The 18,752-nt window shown below is 35.2% G+C and overlaps 2 protein-coding genes across 2 annotated transcripts; both read right to left on the bottom strand.

Moving 5' to 3' along the window:
* Positions 1-913: 913 nt before the first annotated feature.
* On the bottom strand, positions 914-6,540 carry LOC134814807 (uncharacterized). The gene is made up of 13 exons (XM_063823082.1): positions 6,305-6,540; positions 5,935-6,096; positions 5,686-5,803; positions 5,295-5,388; positions 5,001-5,133; positions 4,763-4,852; positions 4,500-4,609; positions 4,263-4,340; positions 3,815-3,993; positions 3,471-3,579; positions 3,232-3,347; positions 2,053-2,086; positions 914-1,867 (listed from the first exon to the last, which is right to left on the bottom strand). The coding sequence occupies exons 1-13, from the start codon at positions 6,388-6,390 to the stop codon at positions 1,794-1,796; spliced, it is 1,383 nt and encodes a 460-aa protein (XP_063679152.1). The 5' UTR covers positions 6,391-6,540; the 3' UTR covers positions 914-1,793.
* Positions 6,541-7,289: 749 nt separating this feature from the next.
* LOC134815216 (uncharacterized) lies at positions 7,290-13,516 on the bottom strand. The gene is made up of 12 exons (XM_063823733.1): positions 13,281-13,516; positions 12,977-13,123; positions 12,549-12,672; positions 12,042-12,135; positions 11,768-11,900; positions 11,532-11,621; positions 11,264-11,373; positions 9,396-9,473; positions 9,091-9,269; positions 8,544-8,930; positions 8,369-8,396; positions 7,290-7,872 (listed from the first exon to the last, which is right to left on the bottom strand). Exons 1-12 carry the CDS (start codon positions 13,355-13,357, stop codon positions 7,778-7,780), a joined length of 1,542 nt encoding a protein of 513 aa, XP_063679803.1. The 5' UTR covers positions 13,358-13,516; the 3' UTR covers positions 7,290-7,777.
* Between the last annotated feature and the right edge of the window lie 5,236 nt (positions 13,517-18,752).

The following is an 18,752-nucleotide window of genomic DNA, read 5'->3' as shown; positions in this document are numbered from 1 at the left end:
AATATCAAGTCACAATTGATATCTGAAAATGTCCTACCAGAAGGACATTTTCAAATACTCCTTTCATCAAAGTTTTCTCCGGATATACTGGTTCCAGTACCTTGATAGCGACTTAGGTCACTCTCACCGACCTCACTGATTGGTCACTGGCCAAAATTTCCGTCAAGGGAACGGCAGAAAAGCTCCTCTTCAAAATCTTCCAAAATCTCTTCATATTCTGATGATTTTTCGTTTACCAAAGCTTTCTTTGAGAGTAAAACTTTGAATACCTCTTGTGCCATCCTCAGTGACATTGTAAGATGGTCATTCCAGAAACATTCAGTCAAAACAGTGAAATTTGGGTCGTGGAAAGCTGAAATTCGAATATGTCGTACCGGTAGGACATATTCAAAATTTTCATTGCATCAAAGTTTTCTCCGGATATACTGCTTCCAGTCCCTTGATGGCGGCTTGTGTCACTCTAACCGACCTCACTGATTGGTCACTGGTAAAAATTCAATCAAACTGTGAAATTTCGGTTAAAGAAACGGCAGAAAAGCTAAAGCTTCTCTTCAAAAATCTTCTGACATTTCTCCTTTTATTCTTATGATTTTCAGTTTATGAAAGCTTTTCGGTAATCTTGAATTCTGTGATATACCTCAATCGTGTTTTGTGTTTAGTTATGATCAATTGCTCTGTTCTAACCTTACCTGTGAAGTGGTGACTGAAATTGTCATGATTTGCTATACTATGTTCAATTTTACATGAAATCTGGTGATATGATGATGCGGTGAAGGTAAGTTACAATTACGATCACGAACATATTATGTTAACATTTTTGTTTTGTATAAGCTATGCGAACGAACGTAACATGTGTTTAAATTTATGCACGAGCGCGTCCGTTTTGCGCTACAATATCTTACAATTATCTCTACGCGCCTTACAAATTGAACAATAACAAGTACAAAATATTCGAAAGTCAAAAGTAAAACATTAAATCATCTGAAATGCACGTTAGATCATCCGGGGAAATTCGTTTTATCAATTATCTGTCTACAATTACCTTTGAAAGAAATTTATGTACTCAGCAAAAATCACACACAGCAGTTTCTTTCCAGATCTAAGTTTAATGAAGAAGAAAAACGAAATTTTGTTGTAAAACATACTAACATGAAAGAAAGTTCATGGTCAAGTTTACCACAATTTTTGCTTAAAAACGAGCAACACCATTTATGCAATATGCAGGGGTGACGTAATCCCTTATCAGATGTACAATGTAACGCAGCATGTCCGTAAGCTAAGGGTCGAATGAATTTTTATAACACAACATGAGCCAAGAAATATATTTCATTTTGTGAAATGGGCAGAGGGCCAAAGGATGGATTGGTAGATTTTGAGTTTGCTTTTTCACTGATCACAGTACTAATAGGCTGACTAAATCCTCCATATATGATTATTAATTATAAATCTAAGCTACGATGTTAAAACTGCGGTTCAGAATGGCTCCAATTTCCTGGCTTACATGATGCAAAACTCTAAAATATACTTCTATCTGCAATATAGTTTAATGATAAATTACTAATTCTGGCTATTTTAAACTTATAAAACGGATTTTAAAGATATAAAAAATCATAAAACAGTTCTAAAAACAGCTAGATCAAAAGTGTTATCATAAAATCAGTTATCAGTTATTACCTTATTTTAACAATGATCATTAAAAGTATTTCACAAGGTATTATTAAAGACAGTTATACATCTCCACAGTAAATTTCCATCTTATTCTGAGCTTTAATTTCAATTCAAATGGGAAACCACTAGGGAGTGCACATGATTTCGGGGATGCACATGATTTCGTTGAACAGAAAATCGTCACCCAAATCACGAAGAGCTGAAATAATTTAGAATTAAAATATGAAAATAGTATCAGTTATAATTATGAAATGTTTCTAACCCATGACTGGATGGTCGCCTTAACTGCTTCCTCTCTTTTCTATCTTATAACAACTGTATGTTCAGAAGAGGGGGTTATAAAGTATTGCTTACATTCTGAGATTATTGTTTAAGATTGCTTACCATGATCAATTGCGCTTTCCTCGATAGCTTTAGCCTGAAAAGTGTTAAGTGGTAATGGTTTTGAATTATTATTTGATGATTATCCATTTTATGCACTATAGTGGTTGTTCACATAGTACGTAATCAGCCGAGGGGGGAGGAGGGTTTCCAAATGATTACGGGTGGGGGGTAAAAATTGTTCAAAAAGTGATTATGTAATATGCAGCGAAGCTGGTTCTAGTTTATTCATCGACAGACATTTTATTGTTATCAGGTTACAAGTGCAGTCATGATACGATAAGACATTAATAAAACAAATTTTATACCGATCAATAATCCAGCGACATCGCCTCTATTTTAGAGGCCCCAGATAAGTTGGATTAAGGTCAACAGTAAGGACCGCGCCGACCGATGAAGTTAACAAGAACCCCAACAGCACTACAAATATGATATTACGACTATCAGTCTTCTTCTGCGATTATCAGTTTCAGTGGCGTAACGTTGCCTGTTGGCGCCCCCCGCCGAAAAAGCGCCCCCCTGTTGGCGCCCCTACCCTTTTGGTGCCCCTCCCTAAAATTGAACATATTAGGTGATTTTAGACGATACGCCGGTAAAATCTCTAAAAAATTGTGTATCTAGAGCAAAACGCGCAGTTTTGCTAGTACTTTAGTTAAGTTTTCGAAACTGTCCCACATTCAAACGACGATTTGGCGCCCCCCCCCCCCCCCCCCCCCTAAGACGGCGCCCCCCCCCCCCCCCCCCCCCCCCCCCCCCCGCACAGCGGGATCAGCGGGGCCCTTCGTTACGCCACTGATCAGTTTCTGGGACACTAAACGATAATATTTCATATTGAGGTATGCAGGGTTCTGTGCACTTAACGTTGTTTGTAAGGGAGTATAATACAATAATACCTTGGCTGTTGAGTGCTACGGGCGATAATGCCCGACGCTTCCACGACTTTTCGGGGAAACAATTCCCGGAAGATATTATAATACGGATCATTCGCATATTACGTAGGTAGCCTACGTAGGTAGCCTACGTAGGCCTACGTTTAAGCTAATGTAATTTCTACGTAAAAGCTTTGCGTAAAAGTTTTTAGCGGAGGGGTTATGAATGGCCGAAAACTGGTTTACGACTACTATATATAGTAATAAGCGAATTAGTGGTTACTACAGCAAAAAAACGCTATTTATAATTTACCTCTCGTTGTTCTTCCTCATAGACGGAAATTCTAGGATCATCCCATTGGGATTGTTGAGTGTGGTGATTCACAAAATGATGTCGTCTAGAATTATTATCAAATCTTTTCTCCCAGCCTGAGTGGACCAGTGAGTGGTATCTTTTAGATTTAAATGTAATATTATTTATAATACACACAGTTCAATTTTATGAAACAGGGAACTGGAGAATGAGTCTGAAGAATATAACGATTTAAATACCTTGTGGAAGTGGCCAAGTTGTCCAGACAGGTTGCACGATCCTCGGTTCGTCGGTCAGTGCTATTTTCTTGAAAGACTCCGATAACAGATCATCTTTTGGGTCACTTATCTGTAAATTGTAATGATAAAAAAGGCATTGTAAAAAATTTTATCATAGAAATCTACCTATCACAAGAAGAGAATGCAGGGTTTCTTATTAATGGATCATAAAGTTAACTGAACTGCCGAAAATTCAAACGTATATGCAGCCACCAAATGAAATATGTCTACCACAATATTTGTTTAGGGCGAATGTGAAGTGCTCATAGTACATAGTATCAGCTTTTAAAATATTATCCTCTTACGAATATTGAAGGCGGGTTTTGTTCTTCCCTGCGTCTTATCCGCTTATATATCTTTCTTGCAGGTTTGTGTTCTATTTCGAAGAAGAAGTCACATCCAGAATCGCACCCTTTATGCAAGCTTGGTACATTGTCAACCGGCATTAATACTTTCGAGTCTACCAGGCTTATTTCAGGCTTTCCTGGTTTAATTCTATTGTCAGTTCGTGAATATTGGCAAATACATTCATCCCATAAAATAACCAAAAGATACCGCTTTCATTCCATTTCACGTTTTAGACTTCCCCTTATACATTCCCGCTATATATTTCCGTTTTGAATTTCCCGTTTTACAGTTCCCCTTTTGCATTTCCTGTTTAAATTTCCCCTTATACTTCCCCCTTTTTTATTTTCCAAGTGAGCGAATAATGAGTATATTCGGTAAGATTAGGTATATAAGGCAGAAACTAACCTGTCTCTAGCCAATTTTCATAAACTCTGGATGTGTGAATAAACTTTCTGTACGAAAATACCATTTGTTTTACGCCATCTGAAATATTTTATATCAATTTACTGGTGAATAATGATAAATCACGGATCAACATGATCTTTTTGCACGAAATCAACATTCCCAGAATTTGTATCAAAATGTATTCAATGATGCAGTTGCAATAACGTTTTACAAAATAGATCATTATCGCCTACAGACCTTGAGATTCCATAGAATCTAAGTATCGTTTATCATCTGTCATCCGTTCAAGTTTTTGCCACTGGTTTTGTACACCATGGTGCCCGTAGAATAACTGAGCCATGCTCAACCTGTAAACCACATATATTAGTAAATATTATGAGCTCATTGTAATGCTCAAACTGTAAACCACATATATTAGTAAATATTATGAGCTCATTTGGAAGAGCATTAGCAAAATAATCAGGCATAATATTTTCAGTCAGTCTAACATGATAATTTACCTGGTAACAAAAACGTTAAAACAGTTGTCGACCTCCAAAATGAAACCAGGGCAAAACGTATCTTGTCTTGTGAACTTCGTATTAAGATTTCTGAGAGTAGAAAAACTGATAATATAGTATATACTATAAAATAAATGGTTATAATACCGGAGCTATGAATGTAAAATACTCAGCCTTTATTTTTGGCATACTAGTTTACTAATAAGGAGAGGGATACTTATTCAATTCACGAACGTACCTTGCATCAGAAAATTCCTCGCGAAACATTTCATGTTTGCTAGGATCAATAGGGCAGTGTGTGTTCAGATTTCGAACATCCAAGTTTTTAATCTTTTTCCCAAGATGTCCTCCAATATTTTTTGCCCGGTTACCTGAGAAATTGAGAAAAGTAGAAATTAATCACAGCTACTATCAAAAAATAATGAAACATTTCAGTTTAGTTATTCACAGTTTAAATTTCAAAAAATGTTCACAGAGCCTATATAAAGTTAGAAATACCCTTACACCGAATAAATATACTACATTCACTCACTGTTGACATAAACAAGAAGTTTCCCAGACCCAAATCCCTCTCTTGCATAGTCGTAAGTATAATTCCAAAGCTCTGTCCGGTCTTTACCAAACGCCTGTGGAGACCTAATGGTCACATTTTCACAATAGGTTTTGGGAGAATACACTGCGGGTGTATTTGTTTAGTAAGTGTCCGAGTCCTGCCCTTTGTGTAATTTCTATTTTATAGTTGAAAAACCTATCTCTTGACCGACATAAACAATCTAAGGTATCAAGATCGTAATTCGTAGAAAATTAAGTGTACCTCGCCCTCATAAAGTCATAATGAAATAGTATCAGACGTGACATATGGTTAAACAAACATTTACGAATCAAGTCTAGTAATAATATAAAAGAAGAAATTACTTAAATACCGTGATGGTGATTTGCCACTTCTGATTCCCAAGTATCACCTCTTGGAACTCTTCGTTGAGAACAGTCTCAGCATACTTGTCACCTGGATCAAACAGAGTTCCATCTGGATCTGTTATACTGAAATAATAATGTATTATTATCTGGAACCAATTTTAGTACAAATTAGAAAACAGGCAGTTTTTTGGTAGGTTCTAAATAGACATAACATAATTCTTGTAAACTTGAGGGAAATCTTTTAAAACGGTTACCTAGTGTTCCAATCAGTATCACCTATCTCCATATCTGTAGTTATATCCGTTTCATCAGTAAATTGGAGGATTCTCCAGAATGGACAAATTCTATCTTTGGACTCTAGATCTTTTCGCCTCTTCAATTCTTTTGATTTCGTTATCTTATTGTACAAAGCAGACCTGCAAACAGTTAAGATTTTAATTTTGGGCAGCAAGGTACCTAGTTACTGCTTACAATCTATAAAGCAGTATTGAATCAATGTATACGCCTGATTGTGAAGGTCATAAGAAAAACAAGACCATTTTTAGTATACTCTTCACAGCGATAAATTGGTCTACCCTAAAACCCAAGATTTGGCCCATAGGCCGCAATAATGTAAAAACATACCCGTAAATTTGTTTTATCATAGAAGGTTCATCATACTGTTTAGTATTACCCATTCTGAGGTTCCACCATTCAAACAATATGCCCATATCCTCAGGTTTCGAATTTTTTGGCGCCTTTGGCCATCGCACTTTAAATATTCCTTCTTGCTTCTTCACCCAGACACAACTTTTAAAGGTTTTTCTGTTCAAATGGAATCTGTGAAAGTCAAGAAACGAGAGTGTGCGTCTTTGATGTCTCATACTAAGGAGGAAAAATACTTATGATAAAACATTTCAATGAATCAGTTAAGATTTTTACTAAATTTTTATCATTTTAATTTATTAGTTGAATTATACTTTAGTGGGTGTATAACCATATAATTAGACAGTTACCACTGCCGAATTTATCTGTGTATATTATTTGAGTATATTTCTATCATGAAATTACATATAAAAATTAATCTGTTCGTTAGCTATTCATTTGAATAGGAACATTGTTAAATGATTTTTAAGATGATCAAAAATACCAGGGACATTTACTTTAAAAAAGTGGTAATTGTGGATTTTGCTGAAGTCAGAAATTTTGGGAACTCTCTGGAATGATTCCTGGGACCTGTCTCGACCATTTCCCGTGGAAATCGCTTTGTTGGGAATTATGTCCGACAAAAAGACGTATTTGACTGTACTATTAGTGAAACAAACATTTTCATGTAATTATTTAAGGGCACTGACTGGACTAATAATGACCAATGAAGTTATAAAAATAAATGTTTGCGACAGTTTGACTATAAAACAGTTCCACGACATTACAAAGAATATCTCATCATAAAAATTTGTACAGTAATTATTATATTAAACAATTATATGGGAGCGTTCTCATATTACGTCAGCAAATTTTTGCCAATTGCCAATTGTTACCCCCACCCCCCCCCCCCTCTCCGTCAGCAACTGTCAGCATTAATCATCCCCCTCCCCCACCCATCTAAATAAAAGTATCTAAACGATTCGACTAAAACATTATCATATATTGGTTAAATTTTCTGGCATATATAAAAGACAATTAGTCTTACTTCTACATATACAATTTCTTTTTCCAGCTGGTTTTAATTTATTCACTTAAGAGTACAGAAACATCCCAAAATAATCTGAAGTAAACCACCGAAATAAATTCCTATCTAGATAACTAATTTAAATGAAAGATAGCCAACTTATCATTGTAGCTAAATAATAAATAACTATGGTTAATTTTTGCAAAACACAAAATATGTAAATTAAGAATAACTTAAAATCAATTCACCCAAATAAACGATTTAATAATCTAATGACGGAGACAATTCGACTAAAAAACAGATCCACAATACCAAAAAGAATATTATTCTTCTCGTAGAAACTGTAATGTAATTACTTTATTAAACAATTCTAAATAAAAGTATACAATTCAACATTACACCATCAGAGAGGTAAGTAGTATCTGTCCATTTGAAAATAATCCATACTATATCTGATAATATGTCCTGAGTTCATTGCTGATTTCGAAGGGAAAGCCTTTTCTACAGCTACACAGGACACAGTTACACAGATTGCAAATACCTGCAGATATCAGTATAGTAATATAAAAACACAAGCGACAAGAAAACTTGAACAGTAAAAAGAAAAGTCTGATCAAGACCTGTATTATGAACAGAGTTTTGTTTGTTCCCGGAAAATATTATAATACGGATCATTCGCATGACGCATATTACGTAGGTAGCCTACGTAGGTAGCCTACGTAGGCCTACGTTTAAGCTAATGTAATTTCTACGTAAAAGCTTTGCGTAAAAGTTTCCTTTTTTTGCGTAAAAGTTGGAGGGGTTCCAACAGAGTTTGTTTGTACCGTTCAAGGTTCATTGATCAATTTTCTGAAATTATTATCACTCAGTTCGTTTTATTTCTTGGTAAAGCAGGTGGAGGTGGTCTAAAGTTTCCATATGAGCAAACATCCTAAATGCATTTGGTGAAATAGTCGAAATAAAGTGCTGAGGGAAATAGTTATTTATGATAGATGTCTAGCTAAACGTCAACGATTTCTCAATTTGATAAAACTTACCGAAGGTGTTGGTATCCATTGCATTTGCCTGTGGAGTGTGGATGGTAACAAACCTAAGTCAGACACGCAAACTACAATAACGAATAACGATCATGTCGAGAGATGAGAATAGCCATATCATAATATGACAACAATATTATGTTGATTGTTCAATTAAAATTGCATAGAAGATAACCTGAGAAATGGAGTAAGTTTTCCCGGTGCCTGCTTCATTTTGCACGCTGTTTACTTCATTTTGCACGAAGCCTGCTCCATTTTGCACGCTGCTTACTCCATTTTGCATGTTGTTTGCTCCATTATGCACGTTGTTTGCTCCATAATCCCCGTTGTTTACTCCATGTTGCACATTGTTCACTCCATTTTGCACGTTGTTTACTACATAATGCACGCTTATTACTCCATCTTGCACGCTGTTTGCTCCATAATACACGTTGTTTGCTCCATTTTGCACGTTGTTTGCTCCATAATGCACGTTGTTTGCTCCATAATGCACGTTGTTTACTCCGTTGTTTTCATTGTTAACTGTCATATTCCCAAAAAGATCGTCTAATGGGTCACTCACCTGCAATTTGAGCTACAAATAATCAATATGTGAGCGAGTTACAAGTAACGTGCATTTTGCATCAAATACCAATTTGTGAATTTGGGTAGCATGGAAATATTGACCCGTTTTCTGAGCGCAAAACTATGATTACCGTTCTTTTAAAATATTATCCTCTTACGAATATTGAAGGCGGGTTTTGTTCTTCCCTGCGTCTTATCTGCTTATATATCTTTCTTGCAGGTTTGTGTTCTATTTCGAAGAAGAAGTCACATCCAGAATCGCATCCCCTTTGCATGCTTGGTACATTGTCAACCGGCATCAATACCTTTGAGTCTACCAGGCTTATCTCAGGCTTGCCTGGTTGAGTGGTTGAGGTTGATCGTAAGAAATAGCATAATGAAACAGAAAAATTACTGAACCAGAAAAGTTAAAATAAATTTGAGAATTTCTGTTCATTCTGAGCTGACTGAGCGGGAAACTGACCTTGTTCTAGCCAATTTTCGTAAACTCTGGAGGTACGAATGAACTTCTTGTACGAAAATACCATTTGTTTTACACCATCTGAAGATTTTTTGACATTACAGTTATTATGATTTCAAAAAATGATTTGAACAATGATTTCAATTTTTCAGGACCTAGAACATCAACTATGCTGGCTGGTATTTAGAGGGCTGAAGAGGGAACTCATACTGCAAGAATTAGGAAGGAATGGTTAAATGAGTTTGCAGAAGAGAGGTCGTACATTCTTGTAGAAGGGGTCGTACATACAATTATATAAATACTAGAAAACCCGTGGTCACAGGGAAGAAGCTAATAGTATTTTTTGTTAGAAAGTTTAAATCGCGTCAAAAAATATCCTACACAACCGAAGATACAGCCAATTAAAATGTTGCTCGTACTAAACACAGCGTAATATCAACAAAACCGATCAAAATGACGTTAAAACAATCATTGCAAGTTCCACGTGCGTGTAATAACATAATATCCCTCGTTACCATGAATACTACGGAAATTCATATTTTTCGTTTGATTTGCACGTGGGCGGTCGTACATCATACATTATTTTTACACAGCAGAAATAATTCTTTGGATTATAATATAGACTAGAAAACCCGTGGTCACAGGGAGGAAGCTAATAGTATTTGTTGTTAATAAGTTTAAATCGCATCAAAAAATATCCGCCACAACCGAAGATACAGCCGAATCAAATTTAGCTCGCACTAAACACCACGTAATAACAAAAAAAACGATAAAAATGTCGCTCGTCAATCTTTGCACGTGCACGTGCGCTTTTGAATCCCGTTACCATGGTTACTATGCAACTTCTATTTGTTTGCCTAATTTGCACGTGGGCGGTCGCACAGCATACAGCATACAGCATAAATAATTATCTGAATTATAAGTAAGACTAGAAAGCCCGTGGTAACAGGGACGAAGCTAGAAGTATTCTTTGAAAGAATTTTTAATCGCATCAAAAAATATCCATCTCAACCGAAGATACAGCCGATTTAAATATAAAACACTTTAAACACAACGTAATTACCACAAAACCGATCAAAATGACGTTAAAACAATCTTTGCACGTGCATGTGTGCATTAAAACACCGTTGCTATGGAACCTTTTGGTTGTTACCTAAATTCCTATTTTTCATCAAATTTGCACGTGGGCGGTCGTACATTCTACATAAATAATTCTCTGAATTATAATATAGACTAGAAAACCCGTGGTCACAGGGATGAAGCTAATATTGATAGTATTTTTGTTAGTTAGTTTAAATCGCGTCAAAAACATCCTACAGAACCGAAGATACAGCCAATTAAAATGTTGCTCGTACTAAACACAGCGTAATTTTCACAAAACCGATCAAAATGACGTTAAAACAGTCATTGCACGTGCACGTGCGTGTAATAACCCTCGTTACCATGGTTATTATGTAACTTCTTATTTCTCGTCTAATTTGCACGTGGGCGGTCGTACAACAAAAAGAATTTTCTGAATTATAGTAGAGACTAGAAAACCCGTGGTCACAGGGAGGAAGCTAATAGTATTTTTTGTTAGTAAGTTTAAATCGCGTCAAAAAATATCCTACACAACCGAAGATGAAGCCAATTATAATGATGTTCGTACTAAACACAGCGTACTATCAACAAAACCGATCAAAATGACGTTAAAACAGTCATTGCACGTGCATGTGCGTGTAATAACCCTCGTTACCATGGTTACTTTGCAAATTCTTATTTCTCATCTAATTTGCGCGTGGGCGGTCGTACATACAGACAAAAATAATTTTTTGAATTATAAGTAAGATAATTGAACTATAAAAAATTGATAAATATGTTTAACTACAGACCTTGCGATTCCATAGAATCTAGGTATCGTTTACCATCTTTCATCCATTCTAGTTTTTGCCACTGGTTTTGTTCACCATGGTGCCCATAGTAAATTCGTGCCATGCTCAACCTGCAGAAAAATAGTAAACATGATTAGCACATTGAGAATCAGAGTATTAAAAGTAATATGGCATTGTGAAGAAGTTGTCCTTTTTTCAATTTTTAGTCATGTCAGTTGTACTGGATTGAAAAATCACATTACTTTCATGCTAAACCATGATAATCTACCTGGTAACAAAAACGTTGAAGCAGTTGTCAACCTCCAAAATAAAACCAGGGCAAAACGTATCTTGAGTAGTTAACGGTTTTTTGGTATCCCTGAAAAATAAAAACTGAAGATGCTTGAAAAATATACAAATTATATAACCAGTAAAGCTATCAAAGTCTGACATTATAACTTTATACCAATTATTTGGCATCCTAATAAAAAAGATTTTAATCTAATATTGTAATCATGTGGGTACCTGGGATCGAAAAATTCCTCACTAAACATTTTATGTAAAGATGGATCAATAGGGTAGTCCAAATTGAGATTTTCAATATCTAAGTTATGGATATTCTTCTTTAGATTTTCTCCAAGATTTTTTGCCCGTTTACCTGATCAAAGCATGTTTTAGTGACCACTACTGGTATATGATCAACAAATAATGTAACAGTTCAATCGTTAGACAACGTAAGGCAACGTCAAAACATCAGTTAAGTAGCATAGTAAAGATTCCCAGGATTAAAGTTACATACCATTGACATAAACAAGCAGTTTCTTCTTTCCAAATCCTTCCCTTGCAAAATCGTAAGTATAACTCCAGAGCTCTGTTCGGTTTTTACCAAACGCCTGTTGAGGTAGAAAGGAGTGTTGCTATGTCAGTTTGTTTAAAAGTGGGAAAGACAAGAATCGTATATATTCCTTGCTCATTTTATCCTTGTAAAGGGCCGAAAAAACTTTGCTAAATACTGCTAGATTTACTGAATCATCATGTATATATAGTTATTTAGAGTTTTGAAGTGCTCTGGAAGCCATTACATGCCTTCTCAGAACAAACTGTTGTGAGAAACTGGAAGTTCCTACTGGGTTATTTAGGGCAAAAATTCTAAGTCCTATAGTGCGATTATATTTAGTAGAGTGTAATCTAGTTAAATTTCATAATTCAACATGTAAGACCACTAAATTGATATTTGTACTATCATTAATGATCGTGAAACACGATAACAACAATGTTAAATAATGAAAAGAAAACATAGCAATACCGTGACTGTGATTTCCCACTTTTGGTTGCCATTCTTCACCTCTTCAAACTCCCCATCAACAATAATATCAGCATATGCTTCGCCTGGATCAAAAACAGCTATACCTCCGTTTGGATCAGTTATACTGAAAAGTGAAGTAGTAAATAACAGCTAATCTAACTAACTTATTCTCAGACATTTCAGATCACTTATAAAACGTAGAGACCATATTAAACTTATTGATCACATTACAATTTATCATTTTAATCTTTCCGGATTTTTTATCAAGGTTTCTATCAATTTTATTGCTTGAAAACTTGGAAATAATCTAAAGTGAGAACTTATTCTCTTAAAATACGAATTCTTTTCTTGAAATTATTATTGAAAACTTATTGTTTCATTGACTCTGATCACGGCTGAATGCCGTGGAAACGATTTTTTGAGTTTACCTGGGATCAGTTTCATCAGGCTCTTTAGGTTCCACAACTATATCCGTAAACTGGAGTACTCTCCAGGGTGTGCCAATTCCATCACCATACTCTAGATCTTTTCGTCTCTTTAATCCTTTTGAATTACCTTTGGAGTTCTGGGCAGATCTGGAAACAGCAGATATCATTGGAAAGAAGTAGTTATTGCTAAAACGAAAATTTGTAAGCAAAATTGTGAGTTCTGTGTTATCATAAATGTCATTAAACAATGCAAACACATTTCACCTCTCCGACGATCTGCATACAATAAATTACAAATTCTTACCTGTAGTTATTCTTGATCATGGAAGGTTCATCGTACTGTTTAGTATTTCCCATTCTAAGATTCCACCATTCAAACATAATACCCAAATCTTCAGGTTTTGATTGTTTTGGTGCCTTCGGCCATCGCACTTTAAATATTCCTTCTTCCTTGTTCACCCAGACACAACTTTCAAAAGTTTTTCTGTTCAAATGATGTCTGTGAAAATCAAGAAATTGGAATTTGCGCCCACCTTGTCTCATCCTTGGGAGATCACAAAAAGGTTAATTAGATGTTTTGTCCCATTCTAAGATTTAATTTTTGGGGTCAGAAGTTGGTCAGTTAGAGGGGTTCAAACAAGTTTGATTTATATTACATAGAGTACTATGAATTAGTAGTACTATGAATTAGTATTAGTACTATGAACATAGTTAAGGCCTAAGAGACTTAGTGTTTGAGAAATCATCAAAAACCCGATTTTACTACATTAAAAGTATCGCGAGTAACAATTATCACACTTATTTCAAGATATCTCAGCTTTTGATTGGAGTTAAGCGATCATCTTCGGCATTAGAATGGTCATAATCATCATTTTTAAAAATTGATATACTAATTGATAAATGGTACTGCAATATAAGTTGCTTAATGTTTGGCCGGATGACAACTAACTAAAAGAGAAAAAACTTGATTACATAATAATTAATTCGGCTGAACCAACACATAGCAAGAGCCACATTAACGTTGGGGCCGTCTACCAAATTTGAATGACAAACAATAACGAGAAATCAAACATATCATAAATAATTATAAGCATTTTGTTCATTACAATTCCGTCACAACTGATATAAGAAAAAAGAAGAAGACAAGCAGATAGGAAATTGGACGGACAGAATTGTAACTAACAAAAACACATTTCTGAGATACATTGAGTGGGGTAGAGGATGGTTTTAAAGTCTTCAGACTTCAGGTTGTTGAGTTATTAGGTTAGACCCAATTTTTATGCTCGCACGAGCATAGTTAGTTAGTACACACTTAACGTACTTTTAAACCAAAATAACGAACTTTTCTCAAATAGTGTATTTGGTAATACTTTAAATAGCAACATTTATTTCCAAAAGTGACTGGCAGTTTAAGGGGACATATACCAAAACCTTTTTCGCCGAGATTCGGGATTTGACCTTATAAATTAAGAAAGTATAGAAAACAACAATAAGATTTGAGGCATTGAAAATTTTTGTTGAGAATGTTTTTTTTGAGAGTACGCACATTCGAACAAAGATATATCTTATTTGCGTTACCTCTTTTAGCTATATACTTATAGGAGATATAGTAGTTTGTAGCGCGATGCACTACTGGGTCGCGCCGCGCATCAAATAATTCTTCTCGCAACCACTGTAGATCGGCAAAATGCACCACTGTGCCTCACCGAGCTACGAAGGATTGACATCGTGAATCAATAGTAGTAACCGACTAATAATTACCATTAATAATTCGGATACTATTACATATTAAATCAATATTTAATTCGGGGTACGAAATTTGGGATTTTTATTTTGCAAACTTCTTAGCAGTGAGACGTATGTTTTAAATTAAATGTAATTTTTGTGAAGACTAGATATAGTGCGCGCTCCTTTAAATTAATCAATCTTATAAAAAGCAAATCCATAAAATATTTATATAATTTACAATTTAGCTATACAAGTTCACAAGTTTCACAAACTTGGAAGGATTTGTATTTTGTATCACGTGGTGACCCCCACTGTCGCTTCACTATAGAGTTCCTACGATACAGGGGAGCCGCGCACTTGTGCGTGGCGGGTCATACAACGTATGACAATGTATTTCATGACCTTACTATTTATATTGCATATCACGAAATTAGTTGACGATGTCAATTCATCGCAGTTCTGCGAGGCACAGTCAACAGTATAGCGCATTTTGCCGATCTAGCGAGGCGTGAGAAGCCTCATTGAGTACGCGGCGCGGCACAGTAACGCATCGCGCTACAAATCACAAAATAGCACAGCTATATTTCCTCCTTCTCTGTGTTTTTTCGTTGAGATGTGTTTCCATCACGAAAGAAGCTTTCTTGTACATTGTACAAAACAGATGTCACAATCAACTTCTCGACGATGCTCTAACACTCCGACTGTTTTGTTCACTAAGGATCTAACATTGAACGTTCCAATCTTTTAACCCTTCCTAGGCGTAGTTTGGTCTTTTTTGTTTTCTGTACGTACCAGTTTTTTTTGCATTCTCACATCCTGCTGTCCTATTCATGATTCCATTCCGCTCTTTTACATACGAGGGACATAGGTTGAATAAATAAATTTGATAAAAACCCTTTAAGTAGTAAAATAGTAGCCGATTCAGTTTATTGGTTCTAAATTTATATCTTAATCCACTATATTTTAACTGCACTACCACTTTTTATCCCTCTTTCTCCTCTAAGAGCAATAATTGTTGTTATCAATAAGTCAAAATTGTAACAATTGATTTAATTATACATAATGACTTGCAAAATGCAGCGATTTCATTGGACGATAAGTCAAACATAAAATTGCTTGAAGTATGGACCAGGTTCGATAGAATGCATCGACAGGAAGACGGGGACACAGGAAGACAATGCAACATATGGACAAAATACCGCAGCCGAGTTGACAGTGGACGAGAACTTGATTTAAAATGAGTATATTAATAAAACAAAAGTAATAAAACAAAAGTTAAATTTATTACCAATTATTCAATCAATACATATCATAAATTCTAATATTGGAAACACAATGCAGAATGGATGTCTTAAACTATAATTTTGTTGTCACTAATAATCTATTTACTTTCAAAGTTGAAATTTAGTTAAGTATGAAATGCCACCACATCATAGTTAAAATATAATTCTTAAAAATTTTAAAATTGAGAAGATTGCTCTATGACTTAAAATTTAAAATTTAGCAAAAGATATCTAATTTTTAAATAGTTGGTTACAGTTTATGACAGTACTGGCATGATCAATTTTATTGTGGCTGGTAAAAGGACCCAGTTGTTCATTAGAAAGAAATGTGATCATATTTTGAGAGTATGTCAGGCTGCTACAGCTGCTGCAAGGTAAACAGTGGGGGGGGGGGGGGGGGGGTTCCGAAGTCGAGAGCAGTGGCCCCATGATCATCTGGGAACGATCATTCAGCCAAGTTAACCTGAAGTCTGTTGCATGTGTATATTATATATTTAAAAAAATAGAAACATATAGACTTAATCAAGATATAAGAAGGATTTATCTCAATGATTACAATAATATACTTTGTGATTCTTATTTTTTAAATGTATATTATACTAAATTATAGGATAGTTATGTTTATTGATGAACTTCATTGTTAACAATATACATCCAGGTTGTAAAATAATGGATGATTTTACCTCTCTATCAACTGGATGTTTTGTAAAGAAACCTTCTAAAAGACGTGAGCGCTCTCCTGAGTTTCCCTACTTATTTACTGAGGAATCAAAAATGTCATTATCTACAAGATATGATCAGTACCTTGTAACCAAAAGGAAATTCAAAGATGCCATTGAGATTATCCTAGATGAAGTTAACAAAGACATGGCTTCTGAAATTGTAACCTTCATCCAAAATGGACTTGAAGCTTCTCTAAACATTGGTATCCCAACATTAACTCTTAAAATAGGTGTTAACTTTCAGGAATTCTCACCCATTTATGAGCTTGCTTCAAAGAAAGTAAAGGAAAGCTTAAACTTGCAATGTGCAACCATAAATTCATCCCAGAATTCTGAAATTACTTCTGTCTTGAAAGATGTTTTTAATCAGATATTGACATCTGATGATGACGCCAACAAGATCCTGGGTAAAACCCTCTCCATGAAAGGTTTGTTCAACCATGTCATGGAAAGCCAGATTAGTAATGGAATTGTATTTTTCATTCCACGTTTTGATGTTCTTCCATCATCCGTTATGGACAAACTTATTGAGGTATGCTCTTCTAGAAATAAGAGATTCCCTCTATTCTTTGTCTTGGGTTTATCAACTGGGACAGAACTTTCTGCAGAATGGATGTCTTCAACAGCAATAAGTCAACTCAATATTGCAACAATTACTCCACCATCACCAACTCTGCTTCTGGAGAGGGTACTGTTCAGTTCTCTTCTAAGAACTGAGACTCCTTTCAAGCTGTCATACCGAACGTTTGAAGTTCTTCTAAGTAGGTTTAGTTTCTCGAGTTATAGCCTCCATGATGTGATGAAAACAATTGATGTAGCTTTGCTTACTCATAGCATGCAACAGCCTCTATTCAAATACTTACAAGCAACTGCAAATGGTTTGGAATTCAAAACAACTGATCTTAGTGGTGAAGAAAAGGCACTTTTTTTGCAATTGCCATCTGTTCAAAAGCATGTAGAAAAGAATGTTGTATCAAATAAGACTTATGCTCTTAAACTTCTGCAAGGAGATAATAGTGCAATCGATCAAATGTTTCAAGAGTGTAATGAAAATTATCTGGTACTATTCTACAGTTTCAAAGTATTACATAATTTGATAAAAAACATTCCTGGAAGTAATCTTGTGAGTAAACCCCTGGAGCTGTATTCATTTTGTCTGCAAGGTTGTGTCCATGAAGAGAAGGAAGTCTGTGTTGCATTAAAATGCTTTGGAATGCTTCAAAGTTCTACCTTTCTTGAGCGCTTGAAAAGTACATACCATGAATGCCAAAACATCAAAAGTCCAAGCACCAAAATACAGCTTCTCATGAAAGTTATCAAACTACAAATTGACGAAATGGATGCTATCTTTGGAAATATGCCTGAAGGAAAAACCGACAAGGATGAAACAAAAGCATCTCTTGAAAAACTGAAAGAAATTCAATTGTCTTTCATTTCTCGACTAGAAAATTATTTCAGCACCCTTACAGCTCCAACTTCATGGCCAATGAATGAAATTGTTTGGTATTCAAACCACATTGAACTTCAGAACGTGTTGGTAGGGAAATGTCGAACTGCTCTCCATAGGGGTTTGACCAATCCTAATTTGTACTTACAAGGTTCAGAAAAAACATCCAAACCCGATCTTTGTCATTTGTATGACTTGTTTCATGAGCATGGTAAACTGATATCGCTTCATGACTGGATTCAATCTTTCAATACGATGTTGGGTAAGAAAAAGATCAGTAGCGATACTCATGCTCAGTTCATCTCTGCTGTCTCTGAGCTGCATTTCATGGGTTATCTAAAGCCCACTAAACGAAAAACTGATCATGTGGCAAAATTATCTCTGTTAGGATATTGATATCTTGGATTCAAGAAGCTTCTATCAGTCATTATGACTTCTATTTTATGTCAGGATAACTGGCGTAATACATTTGAACTTTTTAATCATTTTAATCTTATTTATTCAAATCATTGATATTTATTAATGGTGCATAATTTAATTGCACGAATTTGTTGAGTAATGTATCGAAAAAATATGATTTAGAATTATATTGGTAT

The sequence above is a fragment of the Bolinopsis microptera genome, chromosome 5 (assembly GCF_026151205.1).
Source record: "Bolinopsis microptera isolate Bmic1 chromosome 5, MBARI_Bmic_1.0, whole genome shotgun sequence".
Classification (NCBI taxonomy): domain Eukaryota; kingdom Metazoa; phylum Ctenophora; class Tentaculata; order Lobata; family Bolinopsidae; genus Bolinopsis; species Bolinopsis microptera.
This window is presented reverse-complemented; position numbering and strand designations above follow the sequence as displayed.

What these genes read in the sequence shown, in the direction of transcription:
- LOC134814807 (XM_063823082.1), bottom strand. Translation starts at nt 6,390, where the DNA reads ATGGGCATATTGTTTGAATGGTGGAACCTCAGAATGGGTAATACTAAA. An exon ending in TTTAACGTTTTTGTTACCAG is followed by an intron (nt 4,610 to 4,762) that starts GTAAATTATCAT and finishes TGTGGTTTACAG; the next exon opens with GTTGAGCATGGCTCAGTTAT. An exon ending in AAAACCCGCCTTCAATATTC is followed by an intron (nt 3,580 to 3,814) that starts GTAAGAGGATAA and finishes TACAATTTACAG; the next exon opens with ATAAGTGACCCAAAAGATGA.
- LOC134815216 (XM_063823733.1), bottom strand. Translation starts at nt 13,357, where the DNA reads ATGTTTGAATGGTGGAATCTTAGAATGGGAAATACTAAACAGTACGAT. An exon ending in ATGATCAAGAATAACTACAG is followed by an intron (nt 13,124 to 13,280) that starts GTAAGAATTTGT and finishes TGCTGTTTCCAG; the next exon opens with ATCTGCCCAGAACTCCAAAG. An exon ending in AGATTCTATGGAATCGCAAG is followed by an intron (nt 9,474 to 11,263) that starts GTCTGTAGTTAA and finishes AAAAATCTTCAG; the next exon opens with ATGGTGTAAAACAAATGGTA.